This window comes from Stegostoma tigrinum, chromosome 21, assembly GCF_030684315.1.
Source record: "Stegostoma tigrinum isolate sSteTig4 chromosome 21, sSteTig4.hap1, whole genome shotgun sequence".
Lineage (NCBI taxonomy): Eukaryota > Metazoa > Chordata > Chondrichthyes > Orectolobiformes > Stegostomatidae > Stegostoma > Stegostoma tigrinum.
In genome coordinates, this window is record NC_081374.1 from 27629323 (window position 1) to 27657061 (window position 27739).

General features: G+C 39.3%; 1 protein-coding gene across 1 annotated transcript; it reads right to left on the bottom strand.

The window, feature by feature from the left end:
• Window positions 1-825: 825 nt before the first annotated feature.
• On the bottom strand, window positions 826-26255 carry LOC125462685 (peptidase inhibitor 16-like). Its single transcript, XM_048552922.2, has 6 exons — window positions 26070-26255; window positions 19067-19285; window positions 12677-12786; window positions 11906-11994; window positions 8847-8867; window positions 826-956 (listed from the first exon to the last, which is right to left on the bottom strand). The coding sequence occupies exons 1-6, from the start codon at window positions 26226-26228 to the stop codon at window positions 826-828; spliced, it is 729 nt and encodes a 242-aa protein (XP_048408879.1). The 5' UTR covers window positions 26229-26255.
• Between the last annotated feature and the right edge of the window lie 1484 nt (window positions 26256-27739).

The following is a 27739-nucleotide window of genomic DNA, read 5'->3' on the forward strand; positions in this document are numbered from 1 at the left end:
AAAGATATGAGCAGCAAATTTGTTTACAAAGAGGGTGGCTCATGTGTTGAATGAATTTCCCGAGGAAGTGGTGAATGTGAGGACAATTACATCGTTTAAAAGACATTTGGATTAGTACACGGATAGAAACGGTTTGGAGGGATGTGGGCCAGGAGCGGGCAGGTGGGACTAATTTAATCTGGGATTACGTTTGGCATGAACTGGTTGGATCAAGGGATCTGTTTCTGTGCTGTATGGCTCTATGACTTGAAGAAAGAAAGAAAGAAAATGGGTTGTGGTCTATCAAAAAGGCATCCAGTGACATAGGTATACAAAAGAAGATGTAAGCTCCCTTTGAGAGAGCCATCCAAATGATCAAAGAATGAGTCAGTTTCCGTGAGAGTGAACTGCACAATGGCTGCACTGATGTTTTTAGCTCAATGATCTTGAAAGTGGTTTGGGCTGTGACAGACCCCTGAGTGGTATAAAGTCAGTAAGAGAAAGCTCCAGAAACAGAAGGCTCTGGAACAGGAGTTCAAGAAATCCATGTCAGAATCAGAATCAGAACGTCAGAATATCAGAATATCCTTTATTGTCACAGAGAGTCCACAGAAGAACAGGAGTACAGTAAAATCTTTATGCAATTGCTGCCTCAAATGGCGCCACCTTAGGTATTAGTACCTAGGCACAAAACGTACAAAGTAAATAAAAGGTGTTGTTACAGAGTCAAAAACAAAAAAATGGCATAAAAACAGTGAAAAATCCAGAATGATAAGTGCCCATCAATACTTCATTCCAGTCCGTGGCTGCAGGCCCCTGAGAACAAGGCCACTCTAGAACCATGCGCTAGTTTCCATCGGGGCGCACTCCACCACTGCTCCGGGAAATTGTTCCTGCTTGCTCGGTCCACTCCTCTGCGGGACACTGCCTGCTCGGTTTTGTCCGAGTAATTGCTCCTGCCCACTTGGTCTGCTCTGCTGCAGGACATGGTGTGTTAGCCCATTGTTTAAGTATAATATGAAGTGACATTAATTAATGAATATAGCATCAGATGAATGAAGAAATAAAATACAGCTGTGTAAATTGAAGAAGGAATTTTAAGATGCAAACAAAGTATCCTTCCACTGAGATTTAATTATTAGTAAGATGGTTACTGAGGGTAAAAGGGTTAATCTTTGTATTTTTGCAAAAAGACAGCTTCAAACAGTTCTTAATATAATTTAGTTTGTTTTTTTTTCCTTCTGAGCACAATATGTTTGATGTTTTTTTTAAAAGCACATTGGCAGCTTCTTCTGAATTTGTTCAATGACTGACTACCATGGTAACCAAGATGCAAAAACAAAACTTATGATTTATCAAGCCAAGTTTCACTCTGGAATCTGATATATCCAGTGCAACCATCAGCTGGGATCACAACACTGTTGCCACAATTCTTTTGAAATAGCAAAAAATGTTAGATATAAATTTGGTAAATTTCTTAACTATTCTTAATTACTAGCAGAACAGTTTAGTAAATTTTGAAAATGAGCAATGTTATAGATTTACTTTCTTATGTAAGCTTCAAAATTGCAGATTTTCTGTAACCACTATGTTTCTCATTCATATACACTTGCATAAAGCACAATTAATCACAGCTTCTAAACAAAATCACAATAAATGGTCATTCAGTGCATATAAAGACTATTTTCCTTACACAAAACAAAAAGCATGATTTTGACTCAGAATAAGCCATAACAGTGTAAATACAAATTTTGGCTATGTATGCAAACAGAGGAATTAAGGTCCACTGGTTGGAAAATTAACCACAGACTGCTAGAAACATAAGTCAATTGATATAAAGCAAAGCTTATGCAAGTTGTTGAAGTTTCAAAGGAAAGTGTTTGTCAAACCATCTAAGCAAACCGATGATATAGAAGTAAGCTGTGGAAATTAAATGAATGTGTTAATTGACTGAATGACGCAACAAAGGCATGGCATCTCTCAGTTTGGTCCGTCTTGCAGGAAGTAGGTTTACTTTCAGCACATTTAGAAAATGGGTTGCATACAGCTAGCAGGCATCTTTATGATGCAGTTGGGAGGGGAGCTTCTATGAAACTTGAGCTTTATCTGATTGAAAAAAATAAAAAAGGAATTTATGATTGGAATTCCGGTCTCACAGACTTCACACATTGATTTTATAAATTTCAGAACTTCAATAACTCTTCGTAGACTGGATGAATCAACAAAAGATAAACTGTTACACATGCAAAGAAGTAACAATGGCTCTGTCTGTAATAAACTGTTAAAGTCAAGGACTAACTTATACAGGAATTGAAAGCAATTAGCCACGTCTGGCGAAAGGAGGAGAGGAGGCTATCTGAACAAAACTGCTTTGATACCCAAACCATCCACAACCTTATCACCTCAGGTGACGTCCCATCCACAGCCTCTAACCTCATCACTTCCCAACCCTGCACCGCCCGCTTCTATCTCTTTCCCAAAATCCACTAACCTGACTGCCCTGGTTGAACCATTGTCTCTGCCTGCTCCTGCCCCACCGAACTCATCTCCACCTATCTCGGTTCTATTTTCTACCCCTTGGTCCAGGAACTCCCTACTTATGTCCATGACACCTCCCATGCTTTATTGCCACAAAGGACAAGGATTGCCCTGTGGAAGAATTTAAGGAGTCAATCTCCAGGAAGCTGTGTCTTCGAACAGACATTTAAGGCCAAATATAACAAGGAATAAAAAAGCTACTTTTGATATGGAAACAAACTGCAGATTCAAGGCCTCCAGAGGAGTAAGCAATATTTTGGATGAAATAATCTGAAGTATCATCAGTAATAGCCTGAAGGATAAAAATCTATAAAGAATTGAACACCAGGCATGCCCCTTTAATAGAACTTCAAAGAACAACACTGCACAAGGATCAAACCCTGAACACATCCAGACACAGGCACCATTGGTGGAATCATGGCCAGATTCCATCATTAATTGGGTAATAGTCAAGTCAGGTTGTAAGGCTTAACTTGCTTACTTGATGGATCTTATTTTAGTGACAACATGCAATAAAGTTTAAATCATTATCTCAGTACTTAATAAGTAGCCAAATTACAAGTAACTTGTGACGATTCACCCACAACAATATATATTTAGACATGAAGCAGCATAAGTCAGGTGTGAATTTGGGTCAACATTTTATCTGGAAAATATTACCCATATCCAGATAAATCAGGCAAGGTCCTCATAGAAAGGGATGAAACTGACCAGTTAAGAAGTTTGATTGGACTGTTTGTTATGTATTCAGACTATGCCAGATGCCAGTTACGACAAATTAGAACTGAACAGTATGATTAAATGTACTACTGTCAAGGAAGTCTTAACAGCAAATGAAACATTAAAGAAACTAAATGCTCCCGAGATAAGATATTCTACTCCCGGGCATCCCAGAAGTCCTCTTTTTTCAAGGACCGCAACTTCCCCTCCACAGTGGTCGAAAATACCCTTGACTGTGTCTCCCGCATTTCCCACAACTCATGCCTCACACTCACCCATCCCACAATAATAACCAAAACAAAGTCCCCCTAGTCCTCACATACCACCCGACCAACCTCTGGATACAACGCATCATCCTCCGACATTTCCATCATCTGCAATCTGACCCCACCACCAAAGACATTTTTCCCTCCCCACCCTTATCTGCTCCCTTGTAAGCTCCACGCTCACCACCAGCCCCACCACCCCCGGCACTTTTCCTTGGACCGAAGCAAATGCTACTTCTGACCCTACACCTCCCCCCTCACCCCCATCCCAGGCCCTAAGAAGACCTTCCACATCAAATAGATGTTCACCTGCACTTCTGCTAATGTGGTATACTGTATCTGCTGTTCCCGTTGTGGCCTCCTCTACATTGGGGAAACCAAGCAGAGGCTTGGGGACCGCTTTGTTGAACACCTACGCTCAAACAACTACACCTCCCATTGCGAACCATTTCAACTCCCTCTCCCACTCGTTGGACAACATGCCTCCTGCAGTGCCACAATGACGCCACCCGAAAGCTACAGGAACAGCATCTCATATTTTGCTTGGGAACTCTGCAGCCCAAGGGTATCAATGAGGACTTTACAAGCTTCAAAGTCTCCCCTAACCCGACCACATCCCAAAACTAGCCCAGCTAGTCCCTGCCTCCCTAACCATTCCTCCCACTTCAAGCCCCACCCCATCTCCTACCTGTCCATCCTCCCCGGACCGACCTATCAACTCCCTAACTCCCCACCTACATTCAACTTCAGTGGCTCCAACCCCACCTCTTTGACCTGTCTATCTCCTCTCCACCTTTCTTCTCCTTTGTCCATCTTCGATCTGCCTCCCCCTCTCTCCCTATTTATTTCAGAATCACCTTCCCCTCCCCCATTTCTGAAGAAGGGTCTTAATCCAAAATGTCAGCTTTCCTGCTCCTCTGATACTGCTTGGCCTGCTGTGTTCATCCAGCTCTATATCGGGTTATCTCTCTTACTTGATTAAATGTTTGGCTGGGCAGAGGGCTTTTGTGGCACTGTGATGGGGCCTCTACCTCTGAGGCTGGTGGCCAACCTTCAAGTCTCACCTGCTCCAAAGATGTATTTAATATATTTAAACAGATTAATTTAAAAATAAAATGCTGGGTAAATATGAAGATGGAGCAGGTGAGACTGTTGTGTGGAAGGATGCGTAAGACTCAGTGATTAAAAAAGTCTATGCACAAAACCTCTGTCACTGTTTTGCCAGCTGCCACATCTAAATTGACAACATATAATTCAATAAACTAGTCTTTCACGTCATTCAAAGTTAAAAATATCCAGTGACCTTCCACTCGAGAACAGTTTTGAATATTAAACAGCCTTTTCTTCCTAGAACAGTGATCATTTTTTTCCTTGTTAACAATACATTGAAAATTTTAATTTACTTCTAACAATCGAAATGATAATTATTTTTAATCACAAGGAGCTAGATTCTCAAGCCTTTTGAGTTTTCCCTATTCCTCCTTGAGACATTTTCTTCAAAATTAAAGACACTAACCACATTAATGTGAGATACTGTGGTCAAAAGATGGGAAGTCACTTTATCTCAGTGGGACTGGAATTTGCAAGTGAAAAAAAATGCTTCACTTATACAGACTCCCAATCAGATCCTATGTGTAGTACTACATATCGGTTTGGATACAGAATCTGAGGGAGGAATCTATGTCTTTTCATAGGTACAGTGCAGATTCTTGTACCATTGGTTAATTTATGAGGATAGCATAAACCTTGCTTGCATTTCCATGACTTCAGGATGTTGGAGTGGTAATCTAAACCACAACAAGAACAGGCAATTATGAAATTAGAATAAGCCTATTTAAAGTAAAATCAGAAATCATATTTTCCCACAAGGTAATGAAAATGTGGAACACTGTCTACAAAAGAAAATGCTTAGTTAATAGGAATTTTCAAGAACAAGCTTGATATACTTTTCAGATGAGGACTTCAAGCCAGATGTAAGAGGTTGAGCTCAGATCAGTTGTTATCACAATGAATGATGAAAATGACTCAGAGTGTGTATTGCCCACTCCATATTCCTTTGTTCCTATGTCTCTAAGAGATTTTCAAATTAGAAACGGTTTCCTCTGTTAGCCACACAATTTCAATGTGAAGTCACACTGATAAGAAATGTTCAAATCAAGACATGAGACTTCCACACCCACTATTATTTAAAAACTAGAAAAAAAAACAAATCCTTATTAAAATCTGCAAACAGGATAGAGACATACATGCAGGTCAAGGAAAGGAAATATATATAGATCATTGAAGTTTGTGTTAGGTGCAGCTTGCAGATGGTTCACACTGTTGCCATGGTGCCCTAGTGATAGAGGAATGAGTGCTTAGATTGGTGGGTGGGGTACCAAACAAGCTGCTTTGGCAGGAATAGTGAGGAGCCCCATGTGTGTATTTGTAGCAGCATATAGTCAGGTACGAGGGCAGAATTATAGAGACAGCTTCACAGCTGAAGGTATGGACACCAATGACAGAATAATTAAAATTGAGAAGAAGGTATGTGACGACAGTACGATGGGAATTTTAGATTGTTCAAGTGGTTAACACTTGTGGAGTGCAGATATGCACTCAAGGTTGTGAAACTGGAGGAAATTCACAACGAAGGTTGTGAAACTGCAAGAAATTACAGGGATAGTTATGGGAAGAGCTAACAAGTTCTGCGTGTGTCCTGTGCCATCTGACACATTTGCCAAAGATGCATACTGTATCAGTGATTCCTCTTAGTGTTGGCAGCATGTACTAACGTATAATTAATCTAAAATTGATCCTCATAGCCTGACAAGGTACAATCATGTCTTTCAGTTGCAGTGTAACAAGTTATGACATAATACGTAATAAACCTGTTTCTTCTTCATCAACATTGAGCCTGTCTTCTGCTGAAGGCATTGTGAGGACATCCTTCCCCACATAGTACAAGTAGCTCAGACTAATATCAGCCAGAAGGGTTGGTGGCAGTAAATCTACCCAAGGCTTTCCAAATGTTTCCAGAGGAAAGTAACATGTTCAAACACCAGCTCAGTGAAGTCAAATCCAGGTGTCTTCACTAACTTTAATCACAAGGTTGCAAACAACCAACAACTGCTGAAAGCTCACAAAGAACCTGAATACATTAATCAGCTCCTAACCTCTGAACAAAATAAAAATGCAATCAGCACTAGCATGTAGTGCCACCTGCTGTAGAATGCATGCTCAGCTGCGTATGTTTACAACAGGTCATTAGCTAGAGTAGGAGAGAGAAAATGTGGTCAAATCTGCCTTAGACACTGACTGATGCAACAAGATGTCAACTCTGCAAACGCTTGGTGTGCACTCCTAATGTTAATGCTCCTTCCAAGACCGTATTCAACATGAGTTGTAATGGAAGTGTACGCACATAACATGGATGCCATTTTGGTTCCAAAGTGGCACCTGTGGTGCTAAAATCATAGCATATAAGTTTTGGGGCCTAGGTTTCTCCCTCTTTCTCCCTTTCTTAATTTGTGTCTATTTGGTCCTCTTCCAAATATTCTCTTGCCACCATCAAAATTTGCAACTGATTTGCACTAGCCAGATGCCATTACTCCCACAACCAGCAACGACGCAGTGATTTCTAAATACATAGAAGGGATCAGCAATGTTCAGGCAACATGGTTTGCTCATTAAACATGACTATGAATGTTGCATATGCATGTACTGCACACAATGGTGACCAGCAGCAGGACCCTTGCCTAATATTCTGTTATAACAAGGTATAGAGCTGGATGAACACAGAAGGGTCTAGGCCCAAAACGTCAGCTTTCCTGCTCCTATGATGCTGCTTGGCCTACAGTGTTCATCCAGCTCTACACCTTGTTATATCAGATTCTCTAGCATCGGCAGTTCCTACTATCCCTAATATTCTGATGCTCTGTTTCAATCTTACATATGGATGCTGAAAACTTCACAGCCTCTACTTTATTTTCTACTTAACCATATCTCTAGCTATTAAGCCATGGTAAGATCATCATGAAAGCTCAATGTTGCACAATCACTGGCACCCTCTTTAACAGAATAAGGTAGAAAGGGGCAAAGCATTTCCTGAGCTCTACAGACAAGATGGCTCTCTGCAGCATGGGGCTGACATAAACAAGGCCCACATTATCTGGTATTATGGGCAACGTTGAGGCTGAAAAAATGATCCTGTCGTGTGACCTTTCTTAAATCTTAGTGCACTCACATGCTGCTATCTTGCATGATAAGCAGGCTGAAAATGTTGTGGCTGACAATGGACCTCCTGTTCCCCTAAATCTCTGTTTCAAAATTCCTGTTTTACACACCGAATCACTGCTGCCTCTCCAGTGACAGAAACCCAAGGAGGAAGAGAAAGGGCAAGAGCTCAGCAATGCTCCTTCAGCTCTTTCATTTGATCTGGCACTCACAACCCGTAGTTCAGATATTGGAACTACACGCACCTTGTCATGTAGAGTTAGGATCTATATTTGGTAAGCCAGTGGGCACAAAGGGTGTGATCAGATCAGAGCCAAAGGATACTTCACTTACTAATTCTTTAGAGAATGAGATCACAGATGTGTTCTGCTGCAGGGGGTTTCACTGAAGACTCTGATGGAGCAGCATACTGATGAGAGCTGATGAGCTTGCCCACAGAGCTGCTGTGTGCAATGGGCGGCTTGCCAGATAACCTCCTTTTGACAATCAAGGACCCTGGAGGAGCCAGGCTCCAGGTTGGCAGAGGATATGACATAGAGCTTCTGTTCTCCATAGCCTTTGGTCTGACTCTGCCATCATGGTGCAGACACAGAGGCACAGCTCAGGCTTTCCCCCATAGATGTTGCAGTCTTTGTGTGGGTTGCTCACCAAATCCTTTGTCCTGCCTGAAAAGAAGCAATAACATTCTCTGGCAAATCCACGAACTAAACACACCACCTTTTCAAGTTTTTCACTGCATCTTACTGTGTTATTCACTGTAAAAAGCAAGTTACAAGAAATAAGTAAATAAGTTATCATTCATTCTAAAACACCCCTGAGTACCTCCAGGCACTTCACAGTAGAAAAAATTCTTTTAAAATGACCGTAACTATAACTTGGCTATCTATACCTTTAAGTAACACCAGAACTGGCCCATCCTTGCGTGTGAAGTGAGCAATTGCTGCAACAACCAAAATGATCCAAGTTAGGCGTTCTAGTGTCACATCAACCAGATAGGCTGGGTGATTTGTAATGTTGCTTCACTATGCTATGAGACGACACAGATTAATCTATTGATCAATTTTTCAGGCTGCTTCCAAATTAGTCACATTGTCCAACAGACATTTGCAATAAAGTATTATTTCTTACCTGTTGTCTTTGATATAGATGCTGCAAACAAAACAATGAAACAAACTTCAAACGCAGCTCTAAACACACTTAAAAGCCAACAGCCAGATTTAAAAGTATAGAAGTTTTCAATCCTGAAAAATAGTATTGTTAGGCCCAGCGGAAAACTTGTGCAAAATTACAGAGGTGCAATAACAGTGTTACCTCAAGATCAACAAATATAAAGCACACATTATCTAACATGTTATAACTATTGACCGATTAAGCCAATGTACTTTTCCAGTTTTTATTAGCTGCAGCAGATTTAGAATGGACCAGTTTCAAGGTAATGTCATTAAGTGGTTTCTTCAGACCAACTTAAATTTTAATCTCCATCTATCTATTTCTGTTGAGATAAGATCTGGCAGAATGTAAACAACCAGTGAAACTGACATCATTAGTCACCTACTGAATGAGTTAAACTAAAATTAGGCCAACATCTCTACCCTTTTATTATTGTGTTATATTTTAATTATTCTATCCAAATTTTAAATTTGATTTTATATCCCAATATAGGAAACAAATAGAAAATCTAAACTGCTTTTGAAATGTTCTTTTCTTTTCCAATTTGTTTTATTATTCATCTGTACCTCCTGTATTACAGTGTCATACTTGAGCACAATAATTTAAAAGATAATTCTAGTATCAAGAATATAAATTATTTAATTTTTGCCTCATTCTATTGTCTGTAAAATTGATATTTTTCCTGTATTTAAAGTTTAATTTTACAGCTGATGTTTCAACATCAGTTATGTTTGGTGTTCAGATCTTATTGTTCTCTGGACAGGAATTGCTTTCTTTAGACATTTATTTGCACTTTAAGTATTGTTCTGTGAAAGTAACTGCTGGTAATGGCTGGGTACTCTCTATTGTATTTCATGTTTCCAGGCAGATTCTGATCTATTGTCTTACCATATAGTCTTCTTGTTGCTGCTTCCCTATCAGGATTGGCAACCCTCTCTGTGTAGCTACGGTTCTACAGCAATTAAAGTTTGTTCTCCCACAGATTGCTGCAAGTTTATTTTGCAGCATGTCTGCACACGTCAGCAATGTCAGCCCTTACTGTGGCCCTGTCATTAACTTACACTGACCTGCATGGTGTCAGCCACAAAAGCAAGCTACAGTTTGAGCTGTTAAGGAAATCTGTGTGAGATTTTGAGCAACCTAAGTCCATGCTACTCAATCTATACTATTTACAAATAATATAACAAAATATTGCACGAAGATCAGAGCTGGTGATCTTTCTCAAGAAACATAAACACTCATGAGCTTGAAAACTACATGCAAAGTCCTCAGGCAGGATTAGAAGCAGTGCAGCAGTTACATCTGTACTAGGTCCACAGAAGAAAAGAAAAATTATTACAGAAACTGTGAGTACTTGATTTTTAAAAAATGTTTAAACTGCACTGAAAATAGCATGAGCAGATTTTTTTTAGAGATTACGATAAATCCCTGGACATAAAAAGCATTTGTAAAATACAGAACTTGTAAAATATGACAAAGCTGACTACCAACTTGCCTAACATGAATCAGAAAGCTACAGATGTCCAATTGATTTTGAAACAAGATATGCTCCTTAAATTTGCTGTTGCAAGACCATGTAAGCAAATAATGAAAACAGCTATTGGAAACTATTGCAAATCGGAAACTATTTGAAAAACCTTAGAAGCATGTTAGGACAATCCTGCCAAGCCATCACTGGTCCAAATTCTCAGACATTAATGACAAATGTCTCAAAAAGCACACAAGAATGATAATGGTGCATGACTGAAATGCAGTTGTGGAACTGCCTAATCAGTTTCCAAGACAAAACATAAGATTAATATGTCCTACACAGGCACATAGCTATCCACTGAGATATTCATGTGTGTGACGAGCCTAGGAAAACACAACACAGAATGGGGCAACTTTGAGGAAAATCAACTCCAATTTTGCACACAACATATGCAAAAATAAGCTTGGCTAATGAATTATCCTGGAACTCTTAGTCAGTGGACATTATCATGATAATGAATGTCATAATGAAAAATCATCAGGATAACGCTCAGCACACTAACAACATGCAAGACTCTAAAACACCAAGTCAAGAAGTTTAAATTTCATGAGGGTTATGCAATCACGAGATCTAGAAAAAAATGTTAAACCATTACACAGAAGCTCAGACTCTTAAACTCTTAAATTCCTCAATTATTCTTTCCATACAAATATTTTATGAAACTACCCTAATGTATACATATTGTCCCTGTTGATATATGAAATTTTATCTTGCTAAAAAGGGATGTTGTGTTATTGCTTTAAGAGTTGTGTTGCTTTAGGAGCCGGATTTACTAATGAACCAAGGATAGGATGAAATCACATGACCACTACGATATGCAGTTTATCAGAAGAATAATGGAACGAGGGCAGTTAAGAGTCAACCACATTACTTTACAGTTGGAGTCACATGTAGGCCAGGCTGGGTATCGACCACAGATTCCCATCCTAATAGGCATTAGTAAAGCTGATAGCTTCTTACAGCCATCAATGATATTTATCACGGTTACCATTACTAAAACTGTATTCCAGACCGATTAGTTGCATTTATATGTTAACAGGTGCTATCCTGAGTTCCGATAGTATTAGCCTAGTACTCTATTCAGTGACATTATCATGATACCATTGCCTCCCATCAGTGAAAATTAGTAGTTATTACTGAAACCTCCATTAGGGTCACACCAAGAAGTAAAAAAGATTTTGCCAGGTAGTTATATGTATCCCAAACTGATAAACTTGATAAGAAAGTACTGATTGGTACCAAAATTCCTTTGACTTTCTCCAACGTCATAAGTAAGGCTCAAATCCCAATTCACCTATGACTGCAGTTCATGGTCCTGCACATGATCAGGACTGTCACATGATCAACTTTGTTATGGATGAACCTTTAGTCATAAAGCCAGTCAAAAGTTAACAACCTTACTTGCTAATTCACAAAGTCACAGAAAACTAGACCCAGAAACAAAGACAGCAGCGGCACCTAAACAATTATGTAAAGGAATACTTACCACAAAGTTTATTAACACACTGAAATCCAGCTGGACATTCACTGCAGGGGATTCCTCTTTTAAATGGTACCGAACCAACTACATTACCACTAGAAATGGAAATATCATGCAAAAATTTGAGTGGATTGGCAAATTTTCTGTCAAACATTTTAAAGAAAGAAATGTTGCCTTTAATTGTGAAATGAGTGCTTTAAAGCCTTTGTGCTCAGTACCATAAGACTTACACCATGGATCTAGAAAGATAAAGCATTTGTACTTACTGTGTCGGTGCAATAAGTATAAACAACTGTAGAAGCTTATTGCCTGATGTTACAGAATTTAACAAATCTAACAGAAATATAAATCAAAAATACTACATATGAAATACCGAAAATATTTTAATCTAGAAAGGCAAGAGTGCTGTTTGCAGAGTTATAGAGTCTTAGAGTTATACAGCATGGAAATGGACCCTTCGGTCCAATTCATTCTTACCAACCAGATATCCCAAACTGATCTAGTCCCATTTGCCAGTATTTGGTCCATATCCTCCTAAACCTTTTCGATTCATGTATCCATCCAGATGCCTTTGAAATGTAACTGTACCAGCTTCCCCACTTCCTCTAGCAGCTCATTCCAAACAGAAACCACCCTCTGCGTGAAAAGATTGCCCCTCAGGACCCTTTTGAATCTTTCCCCTCTCACTTTAAACTCATGCTGTCTAGTTTTGGACTCCCCTACCCTGGGAAAAAAGACCTTGGCTATTTCTGAGTGTTCGATCATAATTATACTTACGGAGGTGCATAGTTGCAAACCAGAATAGACAGGTTTTTATTATCCAGACCTTCTAGCTGATCACAAAATTGTGAAGCACAGCCCACCTTGTCAGTACTTGCCCATACAACCTGTAAGATGAATAATCTTGTAATCAAAATATTTTTGGCAACAAATGCAGAAGTTAACTGAGATAGTATGCAATCAAAATTCCATAAAGTCGATTAATGATTAAATTTATGGTCAAGTTTACTTTCTTCCCCAGAACAATTCTGGTACACTTAAGTCTTCAGAGTAGATGAGGTATAAAAATAATTTGCTTGTCATCTATCGCATAACAGTTCATTGCTATCAAAAACCTTACCTTCACCCAGGTACAGTGAAGTACTGACTGGAGTAGTCATTTACAACTGTGGTTTTCCCCAGCTAATTTTTCCCCGTCCTTCCCAAAAATCTCAAACAGCTTCTGGCTAAGACAATACTGCTGCCAGCAGCTCTAACATAGCTTTTGCAAGTGGTTATTTTTCTTGTCAGGATATCAAAAGATAATTATGGATGAGCAATGTTCTTCAGTCGATTTTAGTCTATTTGGAAAAATCCTGAAGTCTCCCGACTGCAGTATTTAAATTGGCTTTTAAATTATTCCTAGGTTTTTCACCATTGCTGCTGTATATGGGAGTTCATTCGTTGTTAACTATTGTGCTGAGAAGATGTTACTGATATCACTCCTACATTTTTCTTAAGCTGGTTTGAATCTGCATCTGCTGTCCTCAAAATCATTTAAAGTACTTTCCCAGTGATTGTCATAAATGTAAATTTTTTTGTATAAGATTCCATGAGATGCCTCAATTCAAGGCTGAAAACCTCATAATTCAGTCTTTTGACATCAGTGATGACAGCAGGACAAATCTCAGCATTTTGTGCAAATCTTTGTGATATTTGTCACCAGAGCAGAACACAGTTCACAACTGTAGAATTTAGCAAAATTGGACAAAGCAACTGATAAAGTAACATTACTTCAGATTTGAATTTAAACTTGCAAGAAACAAACAAAAACAGACTGTTAAAGGTTCTATATTTATGTAAAAAGGAAAATATTGGCAAAGACAAATATACATCCATTACAAGCAGAAACTGGAAATTTTTTAATAGGCAATATGGAAATGGCAGAGAATCTACGCAATTATTTTGTGTCTGTCTTCAAGGTGAAAGATATAAAAATTTCTCATCGATAAAAAATCAAATGAACTAGTGAGAATGAGGAACTGAAAGAAATTTGTATTAGTTTAAAAATAGTATTGGAGAAATTAATGACATTGGAGGTTGACAAATGTCTGAGATCCAATGGTCAATATCCCAAAGTGTTGGAAGAGGTGTGTATAGAAGTAAGGGTCCACTGGCGGTCATTTTTCATAACTCTGTAGATTCTGGAACAGTTATTTCACTTCAACAAAATTACAAATGTAACTCACTGTTTAAGGAAGGATTGGGGGATAGAACTGGACAATATAGACTTGTTAGGCTGATGTCAGTTATAGGAAAATACTAACATTGATTATAAAATCAAACGTCCAAATGGGAAGAATCAACATTAAATTATAAAGGGAGATCATCTTTAATAAACCCGTCAGAGTCTTTTGAGAATGTTCCTAGCAGAGTAGATAAAGGGGGACCTGATTATTTGATGTATTTGGATTTTCAGAAGACTTTTGACTAATTCTCACACAGGAGATTAGCAAACAAAATCAGAACACAAGGGATAGGGACTAATATATTGTCGAGGATTTGTTAATGGGAAGCAAATAGATAGAAAAAGTGAATGTGCCATTGTCAGGTTGACAGTTTCTGACCAGTGCTTGGAGTGCAAAGTCTATATCATAGAGTTAGATGTGATCACCAAATGTAAAATTCCAAATTTGTGGACGATACAAAATTAGTTGGAAATGTGTGTTCTGAGAATGATGCAAAGATGCATCAAGTGGATTGAACAGGCTGAGTGAGTGGGCAAGCAATGGCAGAATGTGCTCAAGTGTGAAGTTATCCACTTCAGTAGGAGGACTATAGGTTCAGAGCATTTCTTAAGTGATGAAAGCTTGGAAAGTATTGATTCCAAAAGGATCTGATTGTCCTTGTTCAAAAGTCATGGAGAGTGAGAATGTAAATACAACAAGCAATTGGGAAGGTAAATTAAACATTGGCCTTCGTTGTTAAAGAATTTGAGAGCAGAGCTAGAGGTGTCTTCCTTCATTGTGCAGAACTTTGGTGGAGCCACATCCTGAGTACTGTGTGCAGTTAGGAAGGCTATCTAAGGAAGGATATGCCTTCCTTACAGAGTGTGCAGTGGAAGTTCACCAGACTAATTTCTAGGTTGTCAGGACTTTTCTTTGAGGATGAATTGAAGAGAGTGGTAACAGGGTGAGAGTTGATCAATTTGAAACTTACAAAACTTTTTGAAGGGCTAGACATGGTAGATGTACAAAGGGTATTTCCCTGGGTTGTAGGGAAGTCTAAAATCATAGAACATGGTCTCGTTTAAGATGAAAATGAAAAGGATTTTTTTCACTTTGAAATATTTGGAAATTCTCTATCCCAAAGGTCATTGAACATATCTAAAACAGATAATGATAGATTTCTAGCTGCAAATGACATCATGGGATATGGAGGTAGCACAGCAAGAAGCCTTGAGGTTGATGATCTGCCGTGATTTAGATTGGCAGAGAGGCTTAAGGGACTGAATGGCCTAGTCTTGCTCGTATGTTCCCAGCCCATGAGCAGCAATCACTGTGATTCTTTGAACTTGTATTCCACAGTTCTGGTTATAAATTTACAAAAAAACTATTGAATTATTGACTTAATTTTGAATGCCTTGCCATATTTTGCGTCAACTCAATCCATCCTTAGCAGTTAACAAATTGCAGGTTTCAAATATTCAAGGTCTGATTCAACTTCACTAGTCATTACTTAATCACTATTCATGTACAATTACACCACAATTTTTCCTTCCTGTGTGCAGAACTTCATACCTGCTCATGCTAAATTTAAGCTGCTACTTTTCTGTCCATTTACACATTTGTGTAACATTAGTTTGTAATTCAGTTTGTAATTTTTAAGCTGCTTCCTCTGAATCCATTTTCCCTTCTAGTATGGTATAGACTGCAAATGGGAACAATTTGCACTGAATTTCTGAATCTAAGTAAATGTTGCAAATCAGAAACTCTAAGACTTATTTTGCAGATTGAGGAAGTGATACTCAATAATTTGCTTAGTCAACTCAATATATTAGTTCAAATGCCTCAGAAGTAATTGATTCATTAAAAATGAGGGAGGCAAATGAGCGTCATGGTAAGACAACTGCTTGTTGGCAGGTTCTACTGGATATTTTTTCAAGTTTCTCCTGTTCACAAATCCCCACCCCTCACCTTTATGTGCCAGAGAGGCTAGAAATAAGGATGTGATTATGAAGTGAAGGGTCATTTGAAGAATAAATAAATTGTAGCTATGTTATGCATTGGAAGATTGACATAATAATCAAGATGTACAAATCAAGGACTAGAAAGTGGGATTAGAATGGCTGGCCACTTTACTCAGCCCAAATTGACATGACAGGCTGAATGATCTTATTCTGTGCATTGGTCCTATGTCTGTAGTTCTGTTGAAGAAGAAATATCTGATTGTGGTGCATATGTTTAAACTGAAAGTGGCAAAGGCAATTATTTCAAAATTATCACCTGTCATGAATAGATCTCTGAAAGAAGTAATTGAAATAATGGTTCTGATTGACCTCAGAAATGAGTAAAATAACACTTATTTTTCAAGTAAGATGAGAGAAAACTTGTATGCTGAAGAAAATTAATTATAGTGGATAGTTTAGATTTAACGGATTGAGAAAAAAGGGATTGCTATGACAATTTGAATTGTTGGTTGAGAAATATTGAATCTTAGTATCGATGATAAAATGGCTCAAAAAATTTAGTTAATAAGTCCGTTAGGAAAAAAAAAAGAGAAAGCTGATAGCTGGAATAATATGCTATTATGATCCTAGTTGATGTTATTATTGAACATATTAGAAATCTGAATTGGTGAATCATATTTTATTTTGATTTTACTAACTCACTAACTATAAGCATTTAATATTGCAGATCTGATATTAACAACAAAACTGATGTTTATGAAGAAAAGAAATTAAGACAAAATAGAATAAACTAGACTGTACATTACAGCACAGTACAGGCCCTTTGGCCCTCGATGTTGTGCAGACCTGTCATACCGATTTGAAGTCCATCTCACCTACACTATTCCATGTACGTTCATATGCTTATCCAATGACGACTTAAATGTACCTAAAGTTGGCGAATCTACTACCGTTGCATGTTCTATGTTATATGTTCTATTTGCTTATAACACAAACATAAAGATTTTTAGAAGGCACATGACACTAGGCTGTAGTCCAACGTGTTTATTTGAAATCATAAGCTTTTGATGAAGGAGCAGCACTCCAGAAGCTTGTGATGTCAAATAAACCCATTGGACTATAATCTGGATAACAAAGTGTGAAGCTGGATGAACACAGCAGGCCAAGCAGCATCTCAGGAGCACAAAAGCTGACGTTTCGGGCCTAGACCTTTCATCAGAGAGGGGGATGGGGAGAGGATTCTGAAATAAATTGGGAGAGAGGGGGAGGTAGACTGAAGATGGATAGAGGATAAGATAGGTGGAGAGGACGGTATAGGTGGGGAGGTGGGGAGGGGATAGGTCAGTCCGGGGAGGATGGACAGGTCAAGGAGGCGGGATGAGGTTAGCAGGTGGGAAATGGAGGTGCAGCTTGAGGTGGGCCTGGCATCACGTAAGTTCTGACTTTGTCCACTCCAGTTCAACACCACATCCACATTAAAGAATTTTAAATACACAGTAACATAATTCACAAAAAATATTTTACAGATCCGAAAGCACCCCTTGTACAGTACTCACTCAAGAAAACAAAATTCCTTTCATTAACACCTCTTAGTCTAACTATGATTTCAACTCCCAGTCCAGAATATAGGATAGCCTTTTCCTTGAACTGTCCTACACCTGGGTTCTCAGCTTCAAATACCGTCCTCAGAGTTTTATCTAAAACTTTGAATCTGTCCTTAAACTCCTTACTTTAAATTAACCTATTGTTTTGATTTTTTTCCTTTTCTCAGGGGCACTATACATCTTCATTCAGGTTACTTCTGCAGAACTGCCCCAAGCTTTATGCAAAAGAAGCACTTTTCCCCCAAGCTATGGGTCTTTCGCTTAAGCTTAAGCCAAACAATTCTAGAACAATCCAACAAAAACCTTAATACATGATTGTTTACCCAGCTCAGTCATAAATGTGCACATCTACTGTGCACAAAAAATGGCTTTGCAAGCTACCCTTTCAAACTGCTTTAAGAAAAATTACTATGGCTGCAGAAATACCTATGTTAGTTAATCATTCAACTCTTCAGACACATGGAATACCCATATGTCTCTAATTCAAAATTTAAAAATCTAAACTCAAAATAAATGGTATACAAATGCATGTACATAAATTACATCATCCACTTTGCAATGCAAAGATATAATTTAGAAAACAGAGCAAGGTTTGCAAAGAGCTTTTTAAGAAACAATTGGCATGTTTTAGCTCTTGCCTGCAATGTCCTGTCAGGTAACAATCCAAAATTACAGTCCCCTCAAAGTGCATCTGATACCTGTCTGAATGCGTACAGCAACAATATATGGTTGAAGATTTATGAATGATCAATATGAAGTATAACCCATAGGTTGTTACTTGAAATAACAAAATTAGTGGCAAAAGTAAATGAAATTAAAAAGGGAGTGGAAATATTGCATGAAGAGAAATATGTAAAAGAAATGGAAAGAATAATAAAGTATTTTTACTATTATTGAAATCTAAAGTACATTTTCACTGCTATTAAGACTGTTTGCTAGTAACTAAGAGCTATCACAAGTTAAAGGATTTTTACACAAGGATGAACAAGGAATAACTTTTTCTAGGTAGTTTTACTTCTATATATAGGGTAAGAACAGCCTGTCACTCTTTCCATGCATTTGAAAGATAAGCTCCATAACAAAATATTATTGCCGCTTTTAAACAGTGGGCTTTCTGCTTTACACATTTAACTGCAAAAAAGTTGCTGTCAAATTTGTACGTAAGTAAGTGTGTACTCTCAGCTTCATAGTTATTTCTAATGTAAAATACAGCCTATTATACATTTTAATCTTGACAGAAGCTTTGGAATTTTCTATTTGCTATGCAGACCGCAAATAAAATTGATTTCTTCTGTCAGGAAGCTCCTTACCTATGATTAAAAAATCTTTGATGTGTTCATTAATCAAACCAAGTCAGCCATCTGCCCATTCTGAGGAGTAAACTAAAGTTCATACCTGTGTATAATGTCCACACATTTTCCCTGGGGTACAGCTCATATTCTCATATGTGTAATCAAAGATTTCTAAGTACCAGTCCTCGACACCTGTCGCTGGGTCTAATGGACCATTCGTTGCAAACAAATTTTCTCCCACATTTCCTCTGTTTGCATTGTGTTTCCAGAGGCATTTATTTGCATAATTCTTCGCAATTTTTTCTAAATGTGTATCCCATTTCTAAAAGCAAGTTAAGATAATATACACATAAGTAGGACAGAATTAATGAGCACTAAAAGGCCTAACATTAGGGTAAGTTTGAACTGAATCTATTTGATTAATGTATCATCAATGTTGTGATTGAGCCAAAATATAGACTATCATAGGACATAAAATGTGGCAGCAGAAATAGGCCATTCAACCTAGCAAAACTGCTTCACTATTCACTGAGATAGTAGCTGATCTATCAGTTTTGAACGCACATAAATCTGATATTAATACCTGGAGCTTTCATGGGATAAAATCATAACTTAAAATGCTAATTTAAAAATGGCCACAATGATTACCTGCTCGCAGCTTGAGCAAAGCTGCAGAAAATCAGTAGGAAATAAATGAAGCTGCTTGAGCTGAAATTCATACTTTAGCAAAAGAGACTGAAACCAGTCAGGTGTATAAAAAGAAACTTGTACTTCCCATTTTAAATTTAAACTTGGATGATAAACTTTACATTTCAAAGATACAAGACAATTCTGCAATTATTGCAAGCAACTGCTTTGGCAGAGCAATGGAGATGAATTTGTAATAGCAGTATTGGAAGAAATGATCTCTCTCCCCAATAAAAACCAAAGAACTGCAGATGCTGTAAATCAGGAGCAAAAACAAAAAAGCTGGAAAAGCTCAACAGGTCTGGCAGCATCTGTGAAGAAAAAGAGTTAACATTTCGGGTCAGTTGACCCTTCCTCATAACTGGGCTCTCTCTCCCTTCTCTCACTAAGGGAGGACTAAGTAACTGGTGACAACACAAACTGTAGAAACATCCAAATGCCAAGAACTAGAAGATTTAGTAATATGCACGGTTACTGCTCACCCAGGATACTGCTAACCAATTGTGGTGTCAGGTAAAAACCTAACAATTCAAGGACCCCAAAAGATTCTAAACTGCATGTTGTTTATCCTTCTTTTTGTACTAATCTAGTACTATGTGGCCTGGGTTACTATTCACATCTCAGATTTGAACTTATGCTTTTGCATGTTTTTGGTGTGCTGTCTCTATTATTTATATCAGGGTTAGCAAGTAATAAAATTGTTTTTCCTTTCACTCAAAAAATCCTTGCTATTAGATCTTTAATGCTTTTATCATGAGCTAATTAACTACAATTTTACTAAAGTGAGGTTTAGCTGTGTTTTTAAAGGGCTGTTATTTGTTAATTCATATTTACATTCACAAGATGAGAGTGTTGCTGGCTAGGCCAGAATTTACTGGCCATCCCTAATTGCCCAGATGGCAGTTAAGAGTCAACCATATTGCTGTAGGTCTGGGGTCATGTGGAGGCAAGACCAGGTAAGGGTGGCAGTTTCTTTCTCTAAAGGACATAAGCGAACCAGATGGGTTTTTCCAACAATGCAAGCATAGTCATCATTAGATGCTTGATTCTTGGGTCTCATTGAATTCAAATTCCACCACCTGGCATGACAGAGTTCTGAACTGGAACATTACCTAGGTCTCTGAATTAATAGTCTGCTGATAGTGCCACTAGACCTTTTGCCTCCCCTAAAATAAATCTTTATTGTGACCAACCAAGGAGGTTGTAAAGAGTGCAGTCATTTCTCTCCTTCTTACTAGGTCATTGCATTGATAGTTCAGTCACAATTCATGGATATGATATGAAATTTTATCCAAAACCCTTTCAGAGGTCAATTAATACCATAATACCATAATGTTGTATATTGGTACTGTGAAGAGATCAATCACAGTATTCAAAATTTATGACAAATTTGCTGCATTCATTTTCCCCAACCTTTATTTTAGGACTTATTGGATTTAGAGAATTTTTAACAAAAGAATGAAGAAGGGGTTTTGCTCAATTTAATTACTTGACAGCAATATGACATATCAATTTAACATGAACCTATTAAGCACTATGAATGATTCTTTTTTTGTTCAGATATTGTTCAATTCCAGAATTATGACTCAAGATATTGTTTCAGTATTGAGACTCTAACAACACATGATATGGTCAGCTAGTGTTTATAAACCAGGGGAAAGAGTAAGCCACGTGGTCAAAGTGAGGGAGACATACTTGAGTGTCACTAACAAAGAATGAGTATCTAGGGAATTGGGAACAGGGGAAAGAGGTACTGTGAATGAGGTTTACTGCAGAAATACAGTCTCCAGAGAGACAGGCAAATTTCAAAGGAAATAAGGTGTGGATCGAGAGACCTACCTGCACTAAGACAAATGTAGTATGATGTTCAAAATGCAATGATGCAGCTGATTGTTACGTAGGATTGGTCAGTGTTTCTAATTTTTAAAGTGGAAGTTGGGTATTTAATTTGTGGTTTGTTAGCATCTCTAGTCCTTTTCTATTTCACTTTTCTCTCTTTTTTTCTGAGAAATAGCTTGTAACGTTTTCATTGGAAGTTCGTACTTATTCTAAGGGTAGAAGAATATTTCTTCGACTAATGGGATGGTAGGTCAGAAAGGCCAACCAGCTTAAACATCCTGCAGTATGTGTGAAGTCATGGACATACCATGTGTCCCAGGCAAACATATCTACAGGAAAAGGTACCAGGTGTACAAGCTTCAGCTCTGGGTCTCAGATCTTGAGCAGTGGCTGGAGTCACTTAATGTATCCAAAAGACTACATCAACAGTAGACTGAGGGAGGAGGTCACACCGCAGATTAGAAGCATATAGGCAGAAAGGGGACAAATGACAACCAGAAAGTTGAAGAAAACCAGGCAGGTAGAGTATTAATCCCCTGTGTCTATCTTGCTTGCTAATCAGTATTCTATTTTGGAAACTGTTGAGGCAAATAGTTCCTCAGATGACTGCAGTAGCCAAGCCCACAGCACGTTGGGTGACTCAGCTGTGCAGAGGAGGCAGGAGGAGAGTGGAAGAAAAATATTTTTAGGGGATTCTATATTCAGTGGATCAGACTGGTGTTTCTACGGTATTAATTATAACTCCAGGATGGTGTGTTACCTCCCTGGTGCCAGGATCAATAATAGCAGGGACTAGCTGCAGGACGTCCTTCTATTGAGGGAGAATCAGCCAGAAGTTGTGGTCCGCATTGATGCCAACAAAATAGGTAGGAAGAAGGAAGAGGTCTGAAAGGCAGATTTCAGGGATTTGGGAAGGAAGCCTAAAAGCAGGACCTCAAGACCACCAATCTCATAGTTACTCCTAGAGCCACATGCTAATGGGTATAAAAACATGAGAATTAATCTATTGAACACGTGGCCGCAGAACTCAGGCAGGGAAGAAGGCACCAGATTTCTGAGGAATTGAGACTGGTTCTTGGGCAGGAATGACCTGCACAAACTGGGTGGGCTACTTCTTTATGGGATTGATGCTAGGACTGACATCTTCACGTGGAGATTTACTGGTGCTGTCAGGTAGTTTTAAAATAGTCTGTTGGGGCATGAAAACCTGATGGGGTATTCTAAATTGGAAGGATGAAAAATTGGTAAAATAAAGTTGCAAAGATTCTAGGGAAGACAGAAAACAAAAAAAGGTTTGATCTGATTGCCATCATAGATACATGGCTGCACGGTGATCAGGACTGACAGAAAGTTCAAGGATATTTGGCATTTTGGAAACACAGTCTCTACAGTGTGTAAGAGATGGTTTTCTACAGCAACATATTGAGGAGCTAACTATAGAATATGTTATTTTAGATCTAGAATTATGTAATGGTAAAGAGATTATTAAAAATGTTATTGGAAAAGAAATCTTTAAGGATGTGTGATTACAATATGATAGAATTTGATGTTATATTTGAAAGTGAGGTGGTTCTATCTAAAGCAAAAGTGCTAAATTTGAGTAGGGATGTTATGAAGGCAGGCAAAGAAATGGGCTGATGTGAATTGGGAAAATACACTGAGGGATTAACTGTACAGAAGCAATGGATTGTCTTTAAACTCAAGAAAAGTCAGTCAAACATGGCTAATAAAGGAAGTTAGAATTGTATGAGTTTAAAATAAAAGCGCTACAAAGTTGCCAGGAATAGCAGTAAATCCTGGGATTGAGATGTTTTTCGAATACCTTCAAAACCACAGCCATCTTCCTTTGTGCTAGGAATCACTTCAGCTAAGGTAGAGTTTTCTCCAAATTTCACATCGACTTCAGTTTTGCTCAGACTCCTGATGCCATATAATGTCAAACATTGCCTTGGTGTCAAGAGCAGTCACTCTCATTTCACTTCTTGAATTCAGCCCTTTTGTCCATGTTTGGACCAAGACTATAAAGAGGTCAGAGCTAAGTGAACGTGTCGGAGAACTAACTGACCATCATTGAGCTGGTTATTCATTCGCAAGTGCTGCTTTATAATACACTTAATTAGCCCGTCCAACTATTCACTGATAATCTAGGGTACACTCTTCATTGAACCAACATTCCTCTCCTGGTAATGGTAGAGTGGGGGTTTTGTGGGCCATGAGGTTACAGATTCTGGGAGAATATAGTTCTGCTGCTGCTAATGACCTTCAACACCTTATAGATGCCTACTTTTGACTTGTTGGATATGTTCAAAGTCTGTCTCATTTAGCATGTTGGTAATACCACACAAATGACAGAGGATATTTCTAATGTGAAGATGGCCCTTCATCACCACTGCTGCACAGTGCTCTCTGCTACATATACTGTCATGGAATATTGTATTTGATTCAGGTAGATTGGTGAAAGGTCAAGTAGATTTTTCACTATTGTTAATTCCTATACTGTTTGCAGCAGACCCAGTCTTGCAGCTGAGTCCTTTAGTCCTTTGGTAATGGATATTGAAATCCACATCCAGGGTACATTCTGAGTAATCGTCACCTTCAGTGCTTTCTCCAAGAGGTGTCCAACATGTAGGAGTACTCAGTCAAGGAGACGTGCTAGCGGTTAGCAGCAGGAGGTTTCCTTGCCCATGTTTGACCGAATGCATGAAAATTCATGGCTCTGGAATCAATGTTCAGGATTCTCAAAGAAACTCTTTCTGGATTGTATAATACTGTGCTGCCCCCTCCAGTCGATCTATCCTGCCAGTGGGAAAGGACATAATAAGGAATGGTGATGATGGTACCTGCGATATTATTCATAGGGTACGATTCCACGTGACTATGTCAGGCAGCCTCCAGGTTTTGGCAAGGAGCACTTTATGGAGTTGACTGTGTTTTTTTTACATATCCTTTCTGATCCTTAGGTGATCTCAAGTAGTCCAGCAGTTTATTTCCTTTCTCTAGGCATTTTTAGTGCTGATATAAGTGAGTGGCTTTTCCAGCTAATTCAGAGACAATTAAGAATCAGCCACAATTGTTTCATGCCCAGAGTCACATGTAGGTGAGACCAAGTAGGAATGACAGATTTCCTCCCTGAAGGTCCAATCATTGGACAAAATTGAATTTTTTTAACAATCGACAATGGTTACATGGTCGCCGCTGGCTTTGCTATTCCAGATTTTATTGAATATAAATTTCACCATCTGTCATGGTGGAAGTCAAACCCATGTCTCAAGAACATTAGCCTGGAACTCTAGATTAATAGTTCAGTGACATTATGACAACACCACAATCTCTCCCAAGGAGTTTGCACAAGTCTTGAGGGGAGAACAGCTGAATCTTGCTTTCTTCTGATGCCTTTGATATACTCAAAGCGATTTTCCTCAGATACAAAGATGTATGTCCTGCACTAGTTAAGGAGCATGATTTGATGTTGTTTTGGCTGGGTGCAAGACATAGATACAATGAAGCAGAACCCAACTTGCTAAGTCTCCAACTTGGACAACATGGTGCCTCAGTGGTTAGCACTTCTGCCTCAAAGTGTCATGGTTTGATTCCAACTTTGGGCTGTTTGTGTGGAGTCTGCACATTCTCCCCATGTCAGTGCGAGTTTCTCCAGGTGCTCTGGTTTCTTCCCATAGTCCAAAGATGCAGGTTAGGTAGACTGACCTTGCTAAATTGCTCATGGCATCCAGGGATGTGCAGGCTACATGGATTAACCATGGGAAATGTAGGAATCCAGGGATAGTAGGTGGGTGTGTCTGGGTGGGATGCTCTTCAGAGGGTCAGTGTGGACATGGTCAGCCTACTTCCACACTATTGGGATTCTATAATTCTAACTAACTTTGAAATATACACAGAATTGAAAGGATCTGCTGAGCTTAAAATAAATAACAAACGTTGAAACATGATGCAGAATGAAGTTTGTTGAATACAATCTCAGATGTAATATTTGCCCATTAGGAGAAGCTAGGTAGGACACATTTTAAGAGGAACCAGATTTGTAAGAGATGTTGAAGTGGTTAGAATCGAGGGAAAAGAGGAAAGATCAATGTTGGAAAAGTGCAGCCGGTCCAACAGCATCCGAGGAGCAGTAAAGCCCGAAACGTTAACCTTCCGGCTCCTCGGTTGCTGTCTGACCAGCTGCGTTTTTCCAGGTCCATATTAATTGACTCTTGCTCCCAGCATTTGCAGTCCTTACTGTCTCCAAATATCAATGTTGGATGGCTTGAAAGTTGAATGAAGTTATTGACAAATGAAAAACTGCTACAGAATACACAGAGATGAATGACTACCAACATACATAATGGTGATGGCAACGGAGAAGAAATCATTGGTAAGTGATCCAGAAACTGGCCTGGCAAGTGTCAAAACGGGTCCCATCCAATCTGGTGGAATCCCATGAAACAGGCTTGGCGAGGTACAATCAACTTTCTCACTGTGACTTTTTTAGGAGAGAGAATGGGGAGATCATTTTGTTTTCGTTCAGCTGGTCTTCACACCCCTCTCCGGAGTCACTGTGAGGGAAAGCAAATGCCACTTACCATTGTCAGCATGTTGGATGCATAGGATGCTGAAGAGCGGAACATATTGTGTGCGTCCACTAGCTCCTTCTTCTCTGTTTTGGTCAGGGAGTGGCTGGGCTTGAGGAACGGCAGAGAGATGAGGAGCACGGCGAGCAAGCAGAGCGTTCCTGCTGTCATCCTTCCTTGCAGACCCTGTGACAGCCTGGTCCTGACTTCACGGACAGGGCCTCTCCGGGGTCAGAGAGACAGGGGAAACGAAGCGCAATGCTCATGATTGTGATGCGGGAACAACTTTATGACGCTTCCCGGTAATTTCGCGGCGCCGTTTGATATTAAACTTTAGGAGAAGTCAGCGCTGAAGGGTTGAGCTGCAAGGTGCACGACTGTAACGGCCCAGGATCTTCATTTCGCTGAGGTGGGCCACACATGAGGTTAAATATAAAACAAAAACGATTTCTGCAATAAAACAAAAGAACTGTGCGGTCTCTGGCGATCTGAAACAAAAACTGAAATTGCTGGAGAAAACTCAACAGGTCTGGCAGCATCTGAGGGAGGAAAGCAGAGTTAACGTTTCCAGTCCGGTGACTCTTCCAATAGGGAAAGGTGAGGCCGAACTCAAGTTGTGGGTGTGAGGGGGAGAGGTGAGGAATAGATGGAGATGGTAACCCCCAGAGGGAGAGGTGAAAAGGAGTATGTAACAAGGAGATTATGAGCAGCAGGCCAGGATGCCAGAAAGTTTGAATAAGTGGTAATAAGTGCGGAGTGATAAATTGGGTTTGCTGGGCTGAATACGACTCATAACATGATAATTGGTCTAGGAATACATGGGAATGGGTATCTGTGCCATAGGCAACCCATGTCATTACAGAATTGGGTGTGGGATTGGTGAAAAATTCCACAGGGCCCATTCCCTCCTGCACATGCTGGTACACTCCTTCACTCCCAGCACCTTCACAACACCATCCCAAGCAATCTCAGATGTAATACCTGCCCGTTTACTTTCTCCCTCCTCACTACCCAAGGCCCCAGGCATACCTTCCAGATGAAGCAGCAATTCACCTGTTCATTCCGTCTAGTATTTGCTGCTCACAATGTGGTCTGCTCATTGGGGAGATGAAACACAGGCTGGGTGTCCACTTTGCAGAGCACCTATGCTGTATCCACAAAAGTGACCCTAAGCTTCCAGTTGCCTGCCTTTCAACGCACCAGTGTGTTCCCAGAGCAACATTTCTGCCATAGGGGTGCTGCAGTGTTCCGGTGTGAGTCACCCTAAGTTTGAAATACAACATCTCATATTCTGCTTGGGGACCCTGCAGTCTCTAGGACACAACGTTAATTTCTATAACTTTAGTGCCTGATTCCATTCTTCTGTGTTTTTCACCCACCCAACAACCACTCCTGTTATGACAAGTATCGCTTTTAACACACTGACTTTTCCCACATACTCCTCGGCCCATTGTCACGTTATACGGTTGTATTCAGCACAACAAGCCCATTTTCTCGTTAGATATTTCCCATTAACTCTTGGTTATTGTTATTACTTATTCAGATTTCCTTCTGTGCTGACCCGACATCCATTATGTCTTTGTTTACCTACCCTTTTGATTGGTCTCTCCGGGCTCCATCTCCACCTTACCCACCCACCTCCACCCTCACCCACCACCAAATTCAGCTTCACCTTTTCCCAG